Source organism: Miniopterus natalensis, chromosome 1 (genome assembly GCF_054644295.1).
Source record: "Miniopterus natalensis isolate mMinNat1 chromosome 1, mMinNat1.hap1, whole genome shotgun sequence".
Taxonomy (NCBI): Eukaryota; Metazoa; Chordata; class Mammalia; order Chiroptera; family Miniopteridae; genus Miniopterus; species Miniopterus natalensis.
Window position 1 is genome coordinate 40,633,033 of NC_142081.1, and position 18,373 is coordinate 40,651,405.

An 18,373-nucleotide genomic window follows, 5' to 3' on the forward strand; every position below is an offset into this window, starting at 1 on the left:
TAAGGAGCCCCATCGTGAGTAGTGGGAAAGGAGATCAGAAAGAAGCATGAGTGGGGCCACAGAGTCTAAAAGGAAGGTGACTGGGGATTTCTGCTCCCGCCGTGCACAGATGCTTGGAGAGGTCATGTGCATTATCTCCGTTTCACAAGCAAAGAAATCAAAGCATACATGGTGGAGTAACTTCCGATGTTCACCCAGCTAACAAATGGCAGCCGGGAATAGAACCCAGGACTTATGTTCTTCCCACAGTTCCACGCTGCCTGTAAAGGGTTGGAAGTCCTGTGCCATAACATACAGGAAAGCCGGTTTTCCTGGGTGACTCTACCTAAGCCCTCCCCTCTCTGTGAGCCTCAGTTTTCTCATCTGTAAAATGGAAGGAAGTTTAGTGTAGCTATTCCAGCTCTAAAATCCCATGATGCTCTGTTCCTAGGAAGTCAAAATCCAACATCATGTTGCCTTATCCAGGTGACCTTCCTGCTGACCTCTGGGAGGGCGGTCTGCCACCCTCCCCACCCGCCTCTCCGCCACCATGCACTGCCTCCTGTGATTCTCTCTTCATCCTTAGACTTGGAAAAGGAGTGGAGAGTGGGACACGCATGGGTGAGGGCAGCCTTATGACTCACATCCTCGCCTCCCCCTCGTGGGGGCTCCTGGTGAGCCCTGAGTTGCTTCATGGGGGAGGGGAGTGTGCAGCGGGGCATTTTGCCAACGGGGAGGCTGCAGCTCTCCGGTTCTTTATTCACTACACTGAGCCGCTGTCAAGGTTAAAGTGACTTCAGATGAATCCCCGCAAGGCAATTACACTTGCCGGTCCTCGGCTCCTCACGTGCTGCTCTGCCCAGCCCGTGGCCCTTGCAGACCCGCCTGGGCCGCCTTCTGCGGGCATCTGCTGTGCCCCTGGGCCTCCCCGGGACGGTGGGCTCCACGGCGGCACCGCACGCTGGGCGCAGTCACTGTGACGGGGACAGAAGGGAGCTGTGGATGCAGCACAAATGCCTGTTCAAGGTCTGTGCGTACGAGGATTGCTATTCACCTCAGAATTCTAATTTTGAACAAAAAAGAATTCAATAGCCGGGGCCACAGGCCCTGTTGGCTCCATGTTCTCTGTCCCTTGAGTTCCGTTTAATGCACATTTATTGAGTACTTCTCAGGTGCCAACACTGCCGAGGGTCCAGGGCTGAAGGGGGAGATTAGGAATGGGGAGGGCATAGTCCCCATCTTCAGGGAACTTGAGCAGAAGCGAGAACCACCAGCACAGAGAGGGGGAGGAAGAGTCTAGGGAGAGAGCAAGTTCTGGCTTTTATGGGAGGGGGCACTTGGAGGGCTCAGAAAAGCCATCATGGGAGGGTAGAGGAAGGAAGGAACCAGAGGTGTGCTATGGTCTCATTTGAGATGAAGAAACTGAGGCACAGAGAGGCTAAGCAAATGCCTGAGGTCCTGCAGCTGGTGAGTGTCAGAGCTGGGTCTGTCTGATTCTTTTCACGGGACACGGAGGAAGGAGACTAAGCAACGTGAGAACAAGTCACTTGTGAGGAGCCGGTGATGGAGGCTGAAAGAGACCTCAGCCCAGCCCCAGCCTGAGTCCTGCGGAGCTGGGGCTGTGGGGAAAGGATAGCGGGAGGACTGCTCTGCAGGCCTCTCTTTCTATCTTTTTTTTTTTTTTTTGGTAAAATAGATGTTTTATTTCTTTGTATTTAAACTTAAAAACCAACCAGCCCAACTGGTATTATCATGATACAGCAAAATATAAAACATCTTTTACAAATACTTGAGTAATAAACAAATTAAGGGTCATAGTGAAACAGCAAAAGGGGCAGAGGAAATCAGTGAAGCATATTATAGCTTAACCATTTACCTGAAGTGAAGTTTTTAGCAAGCCTCCCAATCCCAGAGAACAGGAATAATCCTTTATCACACACTTTTGTATTTTTACTTTCTGTTCTTGAGGCTAAGATTCTAGATCCTAGAGTTATCCAAAATAGTATTATATCTAATTATAGCCAGAGACATCTTTTATCCTTTGTCTAAGCAGCAAGGCTACAGAAACCTCTTCGGTTAGACTCCAGCCATGCCCCAGTCCCCTCCCTCCAAATTGGCAGTGGGCACTATGAGAAGCAGCATATCAAGGCAGAGATACAGAGAAAACTCCTAGGAGAGGTAACACAGCCACTGCCCAAACGGAGACTGAATGATATACCCATCGTCACAGCGTGTGTTCATGGCTGTATGTTTGTGGAGTCAGGCTGCATGTTCATGGAGTAGTCCGGGAATAAATCCACGGTTTGCTGGGTATTACAATACTTAGCAGTTTGCAGTATTGCATCATAGGTTTCCCCAGCAGTTTCCAAGGTGGCCTCCAGTTTGCTGACAGGGTTTTGCTGAAACTGGATCTGGGGCTGCAGGGATTCCTCTCTCTAACTATAGAACTGGTTGTTCCAGGCCTGGTTATTCCAGGCTTGGGGGCAGCAGGTCTGACTATTCCAGGAATGGTAGTTCCAAGATGGGCTGTTCCAGGAATGGTTGCTCCAAGGTAGGTTACCGCAGGTCTGGTTGTTCCACACTGAAAGGTTTCCAGAAGCGTTCACCAGGCATCCCTGGTGACAGGAAGAGAGGCCCAGGTACTCTGTAGTTGCTGAGCTCATCTGGGGCATATGGTTGCTATTCTTTGGCCAGTTGTATTTCTGCCACCTCTTACATTTCATTCTCTGGTTCTGGAACCAGGTCTTAATCTGTTTGTAGCTAAGGTTCAGGATGGTGGAAAGTTCTTGCATCTGCTGGAGGCTGAGGTATTTCTGTCTCTGAAATCTCTCGTTGAGTACACAGAGCTGGGTCTGTGAGAACACGGTTCTGATCTTCTGCTTCTTGGCCTGGGCCTTCTCCCCCTTCCCTGTGCTGTTCTCCCCAGAAGCGGGTAGTATTACCCTGGGACTAGTGGAAGAGTCAGGGCTGTTCTGAATAAGCAGATCCATGGAGGAAGGAAGAGGAGAGACAGTCTCTGTGTGGAGTGTCTCAGCAGATGACATTTGCAAGGATGCGTAGCTTTCTTCAGGCTCATAAATCTTGGGCGCTGGTGAAGGCTCCCCAGAATTGGATAATTCAGAACAGGGCAGACTTTGGGGACAAGCCGAATCAACACTCATCTTGCTGAGTTGAAGGAGGGAGGAAAGCACCAAAGAGCTAGATTGTAAGAAAGGCCCAGGCTTAAGTATCTAGACAGAAGAGTTTAGAGATAATACAAAGATCTTTAGATGTAAAAGTATCAAAAAGATGGGAGGAAAAGAGTCAGCTTTGCAGTAACAGGAGCCAACCAGCCAATTTTGAGAAAACCTCTCTTTCTATCTTTCCAGCCTTGGCCATCACCTGTCCCAGCCCCTGCCTCCCTCTTTTTGGGACACCCCAGCCTTGGCTATGCCCTGGAAGCCGTAAAGAGGTTTATGTCCTCCCAGAGGTGCCTCCTTGGAGAAATGGGAAATGAGAGGGAGCAGACATGGGGTGTCCTGCCCTCACAGGGGCCCAGACCATCATGTGGGTGAGGATGAGCCTTAGCTGGGGCAGCCGGTGGAGACCCCAGAACCCAGGACTGAAGGCCGCTGGTCCCCCACCCCATCTCTACCCCTAGGCTGAGTTATACTCCTGTGATGATGCCCACCGGGAAAGGAGGGGAGACCTTCTGTGAGCCCCCTTCTCAGGTCCAAGGAACCAATGAAGGCCATGGGGAGAAGGGGCGTGGGTCAGCCTCCCCAGGTTTCACTCCTCCCTCCTCTGCCCCTCTGCCCCTCTGCCCCTCTGCCCCTCAGACCAGGAGAGATATTGGAACCAGTCCCATCTGAGCAGGGTCAGGTAAGGCCCTGGCATGTGTAGCCTATCCTGAAAATCTTTTTTTTACCTAAGAAAGCGGGAAATTGGGTAGCCTGGAGTCTGCATGAGCTGTATGTTCAAGGGGGCTGTTGTAGATGAGAGGAGGAAGGACATTCTGCCCAACTCAGCTCTGGTCATCTGCTCCCTGAGGGCAAAATTAATAAATAAATGACACACAGGGAGTCCCAAGAACTGGAAAGAGGAAGGAGGGTGAGAGAACCTGCCTAGAATATAACAAAAGCAGAACAGAGGGCAGGAGCCAAGTTGGCATCATCGTGTGGGGCTGGCAGCTGGTGCTGACACGCCTTCCCGGCTCCACTTGGGCATGAAAAGGACACTGTGCCCCAACCACCCCACCCACACACACACATACCCACACGGCCTCCACTTCCAGGGTGGGCATGTGGGCTGGGTCTCCATGGGGAAACAGCTCTTCCGAGAAGGGAATCAGGAACTGCGCCCACCTGCCCCCCACCAGCCTGGAGGACAGGCTAGAATCCTGCAGGGAAGGGGAGGGAGGAGGTGCATCCTCTCCAGGCCAGGCCCCATCTTAAAGGACTTTCAGTCAGTCCCAGCCAGCCCAGACTTCCTGTGCTGGGCACCACATGAAGATCTCATTTCATTTTCCTGCTGCCCTTCTGCCCAAGATGTGGGGATTACCACCCACTTTACAGCTGAGGAGGCTGAGGTCCAGGAGGCTGAGGAGGGTGAGTCATTCACTCAGCTGCTCCAGAGTGTGTGCTCTTTCCACTGAGGCATATTTCTACCAGAATGCGGGCCTGTGGAGGAGGTAACATTTGAGGCTGAAAGGTGGGAAGTCTGGGCTATGCTTAGTCTGAGTCAGCTTAGACTTCTCTCCTAACTCATATCCAGCACTTACTATACATGCTATCCCACCCATTATTCATTATTGTTCGTATTATTTCCCCCATCTTTCAGATGAGAAAACTGAGGCCCAGGAAGGTTAAGTATCTGGCCCAAGGGCACACAGCTAGGAAGAGACAGAATCAGGATTTGAACCCAGGTGGTCTGTCTCTGGAAACCACACTGCACCTCTGGTTAATGCTTCTTTGCAGGGCTCTCTGCCTTCCCTCTCCAGCCCCTCCCATACGCGGGAGGTAGGAAGATGGCTAAAATGGAAACTAGATCATGTCACTTCCCTGCTCCCCTTTAGGAAGTGCCCCAGCTCCCTGACCAGGCCTTCGAGACCCCTGTGGGTCTGATGTCTACCTAGTTTTCAGCCTCATCTCCCATCATCTCATCCCCACTCCTCTTTCCCTCTCCCAACCCTCCTTTATCCACTGGCCCATTGCTCCTTTGCCTTCAAAGCCCAGCTCCGATGCCACATCTTCTGTGCTGCTTCCTGACTCCCACAGACCTTGACAGTATACGCGTGGCCAGCGTGGTCCACACCACCCTGGATGATTATCGTTAGATTGCGTGTTTGCTGCCTTCTCGGCCCCCAGCCCCTGAGACCACCTCTGTGGCAGGACTCAGGTCTTACTTGTTTCTGTCCCCCTTTCCCCAGCTTGTACAGGCACATAGTGGGCACTGAACACAATGCTAAGTGGGACCCACTGGATTTGTTTTCCCTTTATCATGTTTTTATTCCTTCAGATGATGCTCAAGTGGTGGTGCTGGGACTAAGGAAGAGTGTGGGGGCTCTGGGCTGGATGCTTGGGAGAATTTAAAGCCATGCCCCTCGATCTTCCAAAGCTTCTTATCTATCAATGTTGCCCAGGCACATGCTTTCAAGGATCACATTATGAGGATCTCTGAGTCCCAGCCTGCCTCTCTGGCAGCCGTGCCCTCCATCTTCAGTTCTCAGACACTAGTAGGGCCTCAAGGCAGGCAGCCCCTGCCCAACATGCTACAGCAGCAGAGGCAGCCCAGAACTGGGAATCTGTCACCCTCTAATGAGGAAAGCCCATTCTGGCAGGCTGGGTAATAGGCTTCAAATTGAATAATTAATAAAGTTATAAAAATATGTCTACTATATGGCCAGAATAATTCAGTTCAATTAGAAGCAATTATTTCTTGCAGTTATGCCACTTGGTATTTTTTATGAACAGCTGTAGCAACAAGACAGGATTCCCGGATTTGGCTGCCTACGTGAGAGGTTCTGTTGAGACCAATCCTTCCCTAGGGCTTCTTCCAGATGTGAAACATCCATCTCTTTGTCCATCCATCCATCCATGCATCCATCTGTCTAATCATGTATCAATTTATCCATCTGTCCATTCATCTATCTATCCCTCCATCATCTCTCCATCTGTGCACACATCCACTTGTTCATCCATTTATCTATCTGTCTTTCCATCCAGTCATTCAGTTGACATTTCTTGAGCCCCCTCCATGTGTCAGTGTGCTAGGTTCTGAGCAGGTGGAGATGGGTAAGGCTCTGCTCCTGCCCCCAGGGAGCTCCAAGCCCAGGCAAGCGGACCTTTGAGTCATGTGAGCGGTCATTCCTGGTGCTCTTCAGAGGTCCTGCCAGACATCATTTTTGTCCCTTTTCTTTTTCCATGTATTCCAGGGATACACATGTAAATATTTGGACTTGTCCCTGGCCTTGAGCTAGTAATAGTTTCCTTCCTAACATGATTCAGCTTGTTCGCCTACATTTGTGAGTTTAGGGATCTACTGCCTTTAAAACATCCATTGCTCTGGGTTCCAGCTTTTTATCAGGTGGAGATCAGGGGATGTGGGATCCAGTTCTGCCCTAGCGCCTGCCTTCAGTGTAACCTGGACAAGACATTACTTTTTCTTGGCCTATCTGTAAAGTATAAAGAGTCACTGTTGCCACTGTCAGCTCACGGGGATGTCAGGAGGCTTGGCCACCTGTTAGGGACCCAGGTTTGTTCCCTGGAACACTGGGCATAAGTTGAATTCTGAGTTAAATCAACTCATACTTTATAGGCACCCGGCAAGAGACCCTTCCATAAAGCCAAGGCTCCTTTAACAATGAAGATCTCTTCCTCCTGATTTCTCTGCTTGGACATTGACACTTTTCTTATAGTGCAGCAAAACCATGACTCAATTTATTAAGTCTCCATAGAACCCGTGCTGTGTGCTGGACAAATCTGATAGAGTTATCTAGTGAGTTATATTACTAGGTCACCAAACATTTACTAGGGGCCCGCTATATTCAGGGCTCTGGAGTTACAGGAAGACCTACCTCCTGACCCAGAGGCAGCCTCTCTGACATGGGTTCCCTTTCGCCTCATCGTGATTCAGGATGTCAGAGCTAGCAAAACAAAGTGAAAGGGGGAGCCACAGACTGGGAAGAGATATTTGCAACACATATAATTCTCAAAGGATTAATATCCACAATATATATATTTAAAATTTTACAAATCAATAAAGTCAACCCAATTCAAAAGCTGGCAAAGAATATAAACATGCACTTCACAGAAAAAGGGTATCTTGGGGCAGTAAGCATCTGAAAAGATGCTCACCTCACTGGTAATCAAGGAAATACAAATTAAAACTAAGAGATGCTGCTATATCACACCCATCAAGTTGGAAAAAACTAATTTCAGATAACACCAAGTGTTAGTAAGGATGCAAGCAAATGGGCACTATCATATGCTGCTGGGGAGAGTGTGAATTGGTAGTATCATTTTAGGGAGCAATTTGGTAATTTTAAATAAAGCTGAAGATAATACCAGCCCCTTAATACCATCTTTCTCAAACTTTTTTTTTTCTACCACAGCTGAGATTAAGAAATGTATTTTATTGTGTTCTAGCACATACATATTCATATACTGGTATTTTAAAATCTCTTCTATTGAATTTCTTTAAAATGATGGTATGACCCTTTATATTGATTTCATGATTCTCTTCTGGGTTACAACTTAAAGTTTGAAAAACTCTGCTCCCAAGACCTGGGCATGAGCAAACAATGTGTCATTGTTTGTAATGGTGAAAAACTGCAAGTAGCCTAGAGGTCCCCCAAGAGGGCAATGGATAAATGGTAATATATTCATACAATGTAATCTCTGTAGCAGTTTAAAGGAATGAACTAGCATCATACCTGTCTGCTTGGATGAATCTCAAAGATAGACTATTGAGTGAAAAAAGCAAGTTTCAGAAGGCTACATACATACCATACGATATCATGTATATAAAGTTTAAAAGCATCTAAAATATTGGATGTGTTTTTATGGGTACATTTGGATGTAGTAAAAGTATAAAAACAGACATGGAAATGATAAACTAAATTTAGGGTTTAGGTAACCCCAGAAGGGAGGAGGGAGGCTAGGGAGGGATACACAAGGGATTTCAGCAGTATGATGCTTTATTCTCAAACAAAAACATCTGTGCCAAAAGTTGGAGAATATTAAGATTTGTTTGATGAATATGCTATGTTTTAATTTTCTCTAAACTTTGCAATATGCTTGAAATATTTCATATGCAAAAAAAAAAAAAAAAAAAAAAAAGGCCTTTGTCACCTCTTTCTCTACCTGTCAAGAACCTAAGCTCACTTGAAGAAAAAAAGAATGTTTGTTTATGCTGAACAGAAAAGGAGTGGAGAGGTGTTCATGCCATTCAGTTGGCTTCATCAAATGTTTATTGGACACCCACTGTGGGTCTGATGGTGCAGGTGTGAGGTGTGGGAGAGCCAGGAGGGTGGGAAGGATATCACAAATGAGCATTTGGACCGCAGAACAGCACAGGCTGCACACCCATCTTTGCAGATACTCATGCTCATGCGATAAGAAGGGGCCCAAAGTGCAGAGCCTGTGTCTCCTGGGGAGTCAAGGAAGTCTCCCTGGAGGAGGTGAGGACTGAAATGGGCCTTGAAGTGTGGACAGGGATTGATGAGTTAGAGACTCTGGAAAGGAGAGGAACCTTAAGCTCCAGAAAGCTCCAGGTCTACATGGGAAAGAAGTGATAGCGCAGCTCAGGCCTCTGGACTGGAGCACTGCAGCTAAGATGGGGAAATGCACCCTCAACGGGAGTGCCCAGCAGGAACAGAGAAATGGAGTGGGGAGGTGTCTCTTATGCATCACCAGGGCTTAGGAGAGCTGGGTCCCCGGAGGCTGCAGGACATTGGAGACAGCCTGCTTGCTGCAGAAAGGCACAGCTTCTTGGGGACAGCCTACTCCACCACCCCTCCTTGGATGAGGGTCCCAACAGGGAAGAGGGGCCAAAGTTTTGCTCAAATCCCAAACTTCAAATTTATTTGACCAGCTCCCAGTAAATTCCTCACACCAGAGTCCTCACTATGCATCTCAGGGTGGCAGGGCAGGGGTGGGTGGACTGCACAGGAGATGTCTGTCTTAGATTGCTCAGGGGCATGGCCACATGTCTTGCCAGGAGGCAAGCCCCTAAATTCTCCTGACTTGTTCCCCTTCTGGTAAATCCGAATAGTTTAAAATAACTCCCTCTGACCTTGAGGCTGGTGCCAACTTTGTGTCATCCATCAGCCCTAACCAATTTCTTATTAAGGTTCAGCCATTCCCCTGGAAAAGTTACCACCTTAAATCAAAGGGCTGATAGGGCAAGAGAGAGGCAGAGGAGGTGGAGACAGCGGGGAGACAGCAAGTCAGGAAGACGAGGTTCTAGTCCTACTGCTGGGGTGAGCTGGGTGACCTTCCCGGGCCTGCAGCTTGCCTTGGGGGGCCAAGGACATAGTTGTCTAACTCTGTGTGACTTGAAAAGACTGCCAGGGAGAAGCTCAGAGGTGAGCCCCTTCCTACGGTTTCCTAAAAGCCAGCAGAAGAAGGCTCAGGGAAAGCGGACTCACAGCACTGACTGCATTTGTCCTTTATTCATCCACTCATCTGTGATTTCACTTAGTGGATTTCACTTAGTTAATCCATTTGTGTGGGATGCCTACTATGTGTGCCTGCTCCAGGTGCTGGGGAGACGACAGTAAGCACTCTGGGTGACCTTCATGGAGCTTACCTTCTAGTGAGGGAGACAGTTAACAAGCACAGAAATAAACACGGTTATTTCAGATGTTGGTATGAAGACAACTAAACAGAGCATTGAGTGAGGCAGGGTGGTCAGGGACATATGAACCAAGACCTAAATGATAAGAAAAAGCAGAGACCAGAGGGCTGGTGTGTTGGTAAACCTTGTTAGTACTTGGTTAGTTTTTTAAAAATATATCTTTATTGATTTCAGAGAGAGGAAGGGAAAAGGAGAGGGAGAGAGAGAGAAACATCAATGATGAAAGACTCATTGATTAGCTGCTTCCTGCGCGCCCCCTGCTGGGGATCGAGCCTGCAACCCAGGCCTGTGCCCTGACCAGGAATCGAACCTCGATCTCCTGGATTATAGGTCAATGCTCAACTGCTGAGCCACGCTGGCTGGGCAGTACTTGGTCTATTTTTAACTCAGCAGACAGAATTTGTTTTATGCATAGAGGACAGTTGCTAAGCCAGGCTCTGTTGAGGATTTATTTATAAATGATTAGGCAAGTTCATGCCCAAACAGTGCCTTCAGTCTAGTAGCTATGATCACCCAACTATCCCAGGAGCTATAGGGCAGAGTGCTTTGGATGGGACCACAGCATTGTGCTGAAAGCTCAAAGAAGACACATGTCCCTTCCAGCTGGGATGAGCAGGGAGGGGCTCCTGGAGGGCAGAGCACCTACAGGGGTCATGTGGTAGGACATGGGCTCCGCAAATAGTGCTGGGTCCCGGATAGTGCTCATTTATTCCCTCAGGTGTAGGTCCTGAGTGGGCGCGTGTGTCCTATTACCAAGTGAGCCCAGGCAGGGAGGAACTTGGAGTTGGAATCAGCTTTCTTTTAATAATTGGGGGCAGGATGAGTGACGTGGATTGATTTTTTCTCGCTGTTGCTGCTGCCAAAGAAAATTACTGGGGTGTCCCCTCATTTCTGCATTGCATGTCTCTCTGCTCCAGCCCTGACTAGGAACTAGGAGCCCTGGATGTCCAGATCACAGGAAATGACAGGTCTCCCATACAGCTCCGGGTTTCTCTGGGAGGGAGCACAAACCACACAGGCAAGTCTGCTGTTGAAACAAGAACGCTCTTTCATAAATCAATACAATTTGTTTAGCAAATAAAGATAAGCAGACAAACTTCTCTGCATTTGATCTCAGCACTCAACGTCTCTGGTCATTTATAACAGCCAGAGGGATCAGAGGACAACCAAGAAATGCAGTGACTTTCCATGTAGCTTGGAAGCGGATTGGCTGATGTCTTCAAAGGCCGGCACTGAATCTCACTGCAGGAACTCCTGGAGGGCAGGTCCAGGCTGGCACTGGGAGACAGGCAGTAATGCAGCCCCTGTCCTGAAGGAACGTAGAGCCTAGTAAAGGGAGACAGGCGAGTCAATCAGTATGACAGTGTTGCGGTGCTGTCTTGTGCCTGTGTACAGGATGGGCGGAGAGGGTGACAGGGAGGGGGCAGTTCCATAAGGTAGACCTTTGGTGGGGTTTTTATCACCCCCACTTGATGCCCATGTAGTACTTGGCACAGAATAAAACAAGCAATGTGAGACACCGTGGCCCCTAAGTTACACCGAGATGCGAGATGCCACAGCTGGAATGAATGACAGCGTCTTTTCCTAGTTCTTGGGATGGGGGAGTGGGGTGGGACGAATCAAACTAATGCAGTTTCCTCTCAATTCTATGTTTGTTTTTAAAATCTTCCTATAACCGTTGGTTTCTACAGCTGCTTGACTGCACAAAAATCTAGGGACAGGGATGAAACATTATTAAGCACCTACTATGTGGTGGGTTCTGGGCCGGGCTTGCAGACATTGGTCTCATCTGCTCCTCCCGACAGCTTTGCCAATCAGTCTCATTCTACAGGCGAGGGCACTAAGAGTCGGAATTGTGAGGGAGAAGCAGACTGATTTGGAAGACTGTGTGCACGTAAGATAATATTTGCCTTAGCCTGAATTACCTAGTTAGCTAAAAGACACCCCCACACTAGAGCCAGCCTCTGGTCAAACACCAGGTTACAAACTTCTGAACCAAAGATTGTCAAACACCACTTTTGCTCAGTGGTAATCCCATAATGCTGATTGTTCTTCCTTTCCTGTTAAAGTGGATGTCATTGTTGCATCAGACATCATGTCCCAGGCAGGGCAGGTTTGGGCAGTTGAGGTTTGGTCACAAAGAGTCACAGTGCAGCAGGTAACATCAGGGCAGGAGTGCCTTTCAGGTTTCCGGAGCCCAGTTCTCCAACTGCTCGCTGCAAGCTCTGATGAAGGGACAGCCAAGCCAGACACAATTCCCACAACTCCCAGGTTCCAAGAACGTTTGCCAAAGCTGCACTTCTCAAGCCTTCACCACCTAAGGGGGCAGCCTTGTGGGTTTTCCCTCCAATGAGCCCAGATAAGTGACCTTTATTCTAGTTTTTCCTGAATGTCCTCCCCAGACCACTGTGGTCATTTCCCCTGGTTTGGAAAAAAGAGACAGGGACCTAGGCACTCTTCCTAATTATAGCAATTCTCTTAAAACAGGAGTCAGGAAATAATGGCCCCTGGGCCATGTCTGTTCCACAGACCACTTTTGTAAATAAAGTTTTATTGGAACACAGCTGTGTTCATTATTTCTAGATGTCTATGATTACCTTCTCACCACATTGGCAGAGCTGAGTAGTTATGACAGGGACTGTTTTGCCCGCAAAGCAAAAAATATTTTCTGTTTGGCCCATTGCAGAAGGTCTGTGCTGATTTCTCTGTTAGAATATCAGAATTTTTGCCCCCGTGTGTTAACCCCATGAAATATTAAGTGCCTTAGACGGATCACCAAACCTTTTCATCACCTGGGATAATGTTATTATAATAATAATGGTAGCAATAGCAGGGCTGGGCCCAGTGCTTACCCTGTGGAGGCTAAGAGCCCAGGCTGTGGAACACACTGGCTTCACCATCGTCCCAGCTGTGGGAACTTGGGCAAGTTATATGGTCTCTATGTGCCCCGATTTCTTCTTGTAAAATGGTAGCTACTTTGGGGGGCTGTTGTGTTGGTTGAATAAAGTATTACATGTAAAGTGCTTAGACATGCCTAGGCAATGTGTTCAGTAAATGCTGGTTTGCTCATGTATTCCTCATGGCGAACCCCTAATCATTGGCAGCGACAGGACCCTGCCTTTCCCAAGCCTTGCTATCTAAATGCAGACACAGAAAGTTTGGGATTAATCACTCACTAGACAGCTTCTTTTCTGAATTCAACTAGACTTGATTGATGAGGGACACTTGTACACTTTTGATTTTTAAGTTAGTGTCATTATTATTCCCAAATTATAGATGCAGAAGCTGATATTGAGACAGGGAAGGGGCCATGGGAAAATAGGACTTGATCTAGGCTGTCTGACCCCAGAGCGCTCAGTAGCCAAGCACCTGCCTCTCCCTGGTGACTCTCAGCCAACTGAGTCCCTGGCGGTCCCTCATAGTAGGTACCCTTGCTTGATGAGTGAACTCATAAGTGAGAGACACTGTAGTAAGGACAGGCTGACCACAGAGATGATTGTGCCCCTGCATTGTCACCAGGGCAGGGGAGCTTGTATAACTGGCTACCCAGTCCCCCTCATGACTACCACCCCCATTATAGGATGACTGAAACAACAAGACACACAACAGCTGGTGCCTCCAGTTTGGAGCCCATGACCATGGCCTCGTGGGAGGGGCTCTGACAATGAGCCATTGAAGACAAGGGCCTCTGACAATGAGCCATTGAAGACAAGATGTGGAAGGTGCACTGGATTTAGAATTAAGACACTGGGTTTGAATCCCAGCCCTGCCACTAGTGTTCTCTGTGTGACTTCTAGAAGTATTTTCCCTCTCTGGGCCTCAATTTCCTCATTTTTCAAATAAGGGCATTAGATTTCACTAGATCAGTGGTTCTTACTGGGGAGGGATGGGTTGCCCTTCAGGGGACATTTCACAATATCTGGATACATTTTTGGTTGTCACAGTTGGGAGGAATGCTACTGGTACCTAGTGGGTAGAAGCCAGGGATGCTACTAAGCATCCTACAACATGCAGACAGCCCCACAACAAAAAAATGATCACACCACAAATGTTGATAGTGCCACTGTAGAGAAACCCTACAATCTAAAACTCTACAAGTGGCCATCCACGTCTAAAATTCCACTCTGCATTTGTTCAAAGATGTGTTTATCAGGTGCCTGTTATGTGCAGGCAGTGAGCAGGACAGAGTCCCTGGCCTCTCGGGGTCCACAGGTGATAAGAATAAAGATAAGAGTTTATACTGGCCAAGTGCAAACTATATACTGAGTTCTTTACAAAAACTGTCACTCTTGATCCTCAAAAACACCTGCTCCCATTTTACAGATGAAGAAACTGATGCTCAATGAAGTGAAGCAGCTTGCCTGAGGCCACACAGCTAGTCTAGGTGGCACGGGCATTTTTGCTCTCGAGTCCATGCTTCTAACCATACATACCCTGCACTGCCCCAGAACAATGGAAAGGAGGACAGGTCCCCGCCAGCACAGGCCTGGAAGACGGGCAGCCTGGAATGCTTGAGCCCTACAGTCTCTTTTTCATGCAAACCGTTTAGCGAACTGGAAAAGGGCCTCATGAGTATAAACCAGCCGGTAATGACCTGACAGGCAAAGGGGGCTGAAGAAGTGTTAAGGCCACAGAGACATTAATCTGCTTCCAGCCACTGCTGCTGGAGAGACATTTGTTATGCAGTGATGGGAGCCATAAAAGGCTGTTTGACATGGCAGCCCTCTATGGTGGCAGCAGGAGCCTCAGCAAGTGGAAAGGGGCCCCTCGGGCTCAGGTGTGACTGGCCTTGTTGGAAAGAGGCAAATGCTTCCACTGGTCACTGGCAGGATGCTGTGGAGGTGACAGGAAAGAGTGTGGGGTTGCCCCAGGAGAGCTGGATTCTGGCAGCTACAAAGCCTCCAGCAAGCCCAGTTATTGCTCTGGGCCTCAGTTTCTCCATCTGTAAAATGGAGATATTAATGTTTGTCTCATAGGGCTGTTCTGAGGCTCCCATGTGGTGACATGTGACAGTGGACATGATGTATTTACAGAGCTAAACATCATTGTTGCTGGTGGTGGCCATAGGAGTAATAGTAGCTGTGGCAGCAATATACAGGGCTGTCTCTCTGAGATTTAATCAAACACTAGACATGGGTGTAGCTTCATAGATCTACCTGGTTCACCTTCCTCACTGTATAAATAATAGCTTCCATTCATCATGTACTTCCTATGTGCCAGACACTGTTCTAAGCACTTTATCTGTATTAACACATTGAATCCTCACATCAAATCTATGACTTAGGGATGGATACACTCACCATTTTATGGATGAGAAAAACAAGCCCAGAGAGGAACCAAGGTCACACCTCATATACAGATGAGACCTGGAGTCAATTGCAGGGTGACAGGCAGATGGCACCTCTCCTTCCTAGGGATCTCCACTGCCTCCTGATTGCTGGGGCCACAGAGCATCATCTGACCTCAGCCCCCCATCAGGGAAATGGTGGCCCACTGGCTTGTGTTTGTGGGGTTTGACTTTTCCTGGGAAGTGGGATAACTCCGAGCTTCATCTCAGAGCAAGGTGGGCTGCCCCAGGGCAATGCCTTCAAGAGGCAGGGCTCAGCCCTGTGGCTGGCATCCAGAGGAGACATCCCAACCCCACCTGGGGCCTGGCAAGGAGATGGCAGGGCTTCGCCTCATGGGGGCCTAGAGGTCTGGACAGTTTCTATAATTGGAGCCTGGTGTGAGGACAGTGTTGCTTGCTTGTCTTGGACAGGGACACATAGGGGACAAAGGTCTCCACTTGGGACAAACTAGGAGAGTAGCATAATAGGGACCCACCCCAGACAGAGCGGCAGACCGTGGAGGGCAGCTTGACGCTCAGTTACAATGTGGTCAGCCAGGGTTTGCACAATATGCTGATGTTCAGGCTTCTTAAAATTATCGTTGAAATAGTTACATAAAAAATTTAAATTCCTGTTGATTCCTTCTGAGCCTCCAACAATACTACAGAAACATTACCCTGATGAACCCCAGCACCTCTATGGGTGAGGAGGACTGGAGGAGGGAGGGAGCGTCAGTGACTAGGGAGATGGTCCTGCAGGTTCTGGTGTTGGTGTTGGTACCCTAAGATCCATGTTCTTCTGGTCCCAGGTGTCTAGCATCTCCCTGCATCCTTTCTCCTCCCCTGCTTCTGTTCTCGGGGAAATATCCTCTGTACACCTCTCATGATCTTGTTCCTGAGCTGCCAGAAGCACTCCTTTGCAGGCTCCTTCTATTAAGCACTTTCTTTCTAGGGTTTGGGAAGTTCTTAGGCAGAGACCAGACCCCACAGAGCTGCCTAGTACCTTCCCTTCAACTTTACTGTCCTTTCGGATCCCTGTTCAGAACCGGCTGGGAGATGGACAAACTGGCTTTTTCCACCCCTGAATCTTGTTAACTTGGGGTGTCTCTTTGTAAATTGCAAGGGCAAACTGCTTACCCCAACCCTGAGGTATGCTCCTGACCCCTGGGCCCCAGCCCCTCTGCAGCGGGACACCTGGGTGGAGGCTTTGTGTGTTCCTTAGAAGACGAAGGGATCCCCACCCTCCTCAGATACCCTCAGCAGTGAAAAGTCAGGGGAAATCTTGCTCTTTGCCAAGTGGCAAAGACAGGAAAATCAATAGAAGGGGAAAAAAATCTCATTTTCAAGCTTCTAAGCAGGTATTACAATCAATAATGCAAAGAGCAGTGGGAGGCCATTAAGCCACACTTGGCAGTGTCCTCTGGCCCAGCCCTGGAAATGTTTGCTGAGGAATGAACTTCAAGGGCGGCTCACCACCCACCCCCACCTGCCTCCAGGCAGCCTCTTAGGGGAGCCAGTCTGAGGCTCTTGAGGTGAACACTTGAAAGTGAATTAACCAATCCCCTGACCCCAGTGTGGACCCCAACGTGGTGGGCCCCGTGCAGGGCCAAGGGTGACCAAAGTAGGGAGAACGCTTCCTGGCTGCCAGGAAAGGCCACTGGCCATTTCCCTCTTTGCTTTGCTTTTCAGTCATGGTGAGAAACTCAACATCCCCCTGCCCCCACCATCACAGAATAAATAGACTCATAGTTTATGTTCCATAATTTCCTAGCTATTTGGTATACCACAAAGTTTCATTTTTAAATTCTATTTCTAGTAATTGCCAAAAAATGTTGGGTACCATGGTGGGGTGTTGAGGTGTGCTCTGACGGTAGATACACCTGCCCCCTCCTGCCTCACCCCTGCCGTGTTTACTACTCTTCTTGCCTACATCCCACATCAGCTTCTAAAACCTGCGGGCTCTGTATGGACACAAGGGCGCAGTGAGTAGGGGTTTGTGGATGGGGCCTGGTAGGCAGGACTGATGAGTGGTCCAGGGGAAGGGGGCTTAGAAGGAGACCCAGTACCTCCAGAAGCTCCCAGATTGGCGCGGGAGCTCAAGGCTCTGACTCACAGAGCACCCAGGCTGATGGAGGAGTCTACACACTGTCTATAAGACAGTGGAGTGATAGCACTTAAGAAAGCATATGTCATTTTACAGACCTATACAGTCTCAAGATATGGTCTAATTCATTAATTGCCCTGGAATGTGGTTGCACTCAGTATTGCTTGACAAAAGTGTTATTCAGTGGGGGTTGGCATTGTTTTATATAGTTTTATTCTTTTGCAGTGGTACTTCATCAAAGTGCTTGGCGGCTGGCATGGTGGTGGGCTCTGAGCATAGACTTTGGAGTCAGACGTATGGGGTTCAGATCTCAACTGCAGGGTTGAGTTTCTGTGCAGTCTTGAGCTTGTTACTTGACTTTTCTGAGCTTATTTCCTCAGGGGGAAAAATGAAGACAGTCACACAGATTATATGCTTCATTAGGAAATAAATGCTCCCAGCACTGTGCCTGACAAGTAGTGAATTCTTACAAAATATTTGTTTTACTCCTTTTATCCCTCTTCTCTGTGGATTTTAATCTCACTGATGCGAATTTAATGGAGAACTCCCAAGTGTGGAGAGAGCTTGCAGGCTGAGGAATACTCTAAGTTTGGGGAAATTAATCAAGAAAGGTTCCCAAGGAAAGCTCAGTGTCTCTCCCAGGCCGAACCTAGGGTCTTCCTAACCCAGACAGAAAAGCTAAAATGAGAAATTGCGGTCCTGGCACAGACCTTGCGCATAGTAGGTGCTTATGCAATCTAAAGATTTACAGCCTGGTTTGGGGCTAAAGCTGTAGCCTGGAGTTGCTGCTGCCAGAGGAGGAGGACCAGGCTGTGTCATTTCCCAGCCTTTGCAGGCCACCCGAGGGGCCCACCAGAAACCAGCCAGGGCTGGTTGGTAGGAAGGGAACAGCAGCAAAGTCTCTCATTGCTTACCAAGATTAGTGCAGCCGCCTCGCCACCTGGCCACCCTCACCACCTCACAGCCTGTTCTTCACCCAGTAGCTAGCGTGGACTCCAGAACAGGAGTCGGATCAGGTCCCTCTTGGCTCAAAACCTCCAGAAGATACTTAGAAATGATATCTAAAGCTTTGAAAATGTCCTGAAATGTTTCCAAATAAAAGTATCAATTTATCTAGGTACAAAGCT

General features: G+C 48.5%; 2 protein-coding genes across 2 annotated transcripts in view; one reads left to right on the forward strand and one right to left on the reverse strand.

Annotated features, from left to right (window-relative positions):
* The window catches only part of MEGF11 (multiple EGF like domains 11), a 330,386-nt gene that overhangs the window by 166,342 nt on the left and 145,671 nt on the right, over window positions 1–18,373 (forward strand). The gene's annotated exons all lie outside the window — the stretch shown is intronic.
* LOC107533711 (homeobox protein NANOG-like) lies at window positions 2,217–3,140 on the reverse strand. Its single transcript, XM_087817332.1, is given in 1 exon segment — window positions 2,217–3,140. A coding segment is annotated over 1 exon segment (924 nt).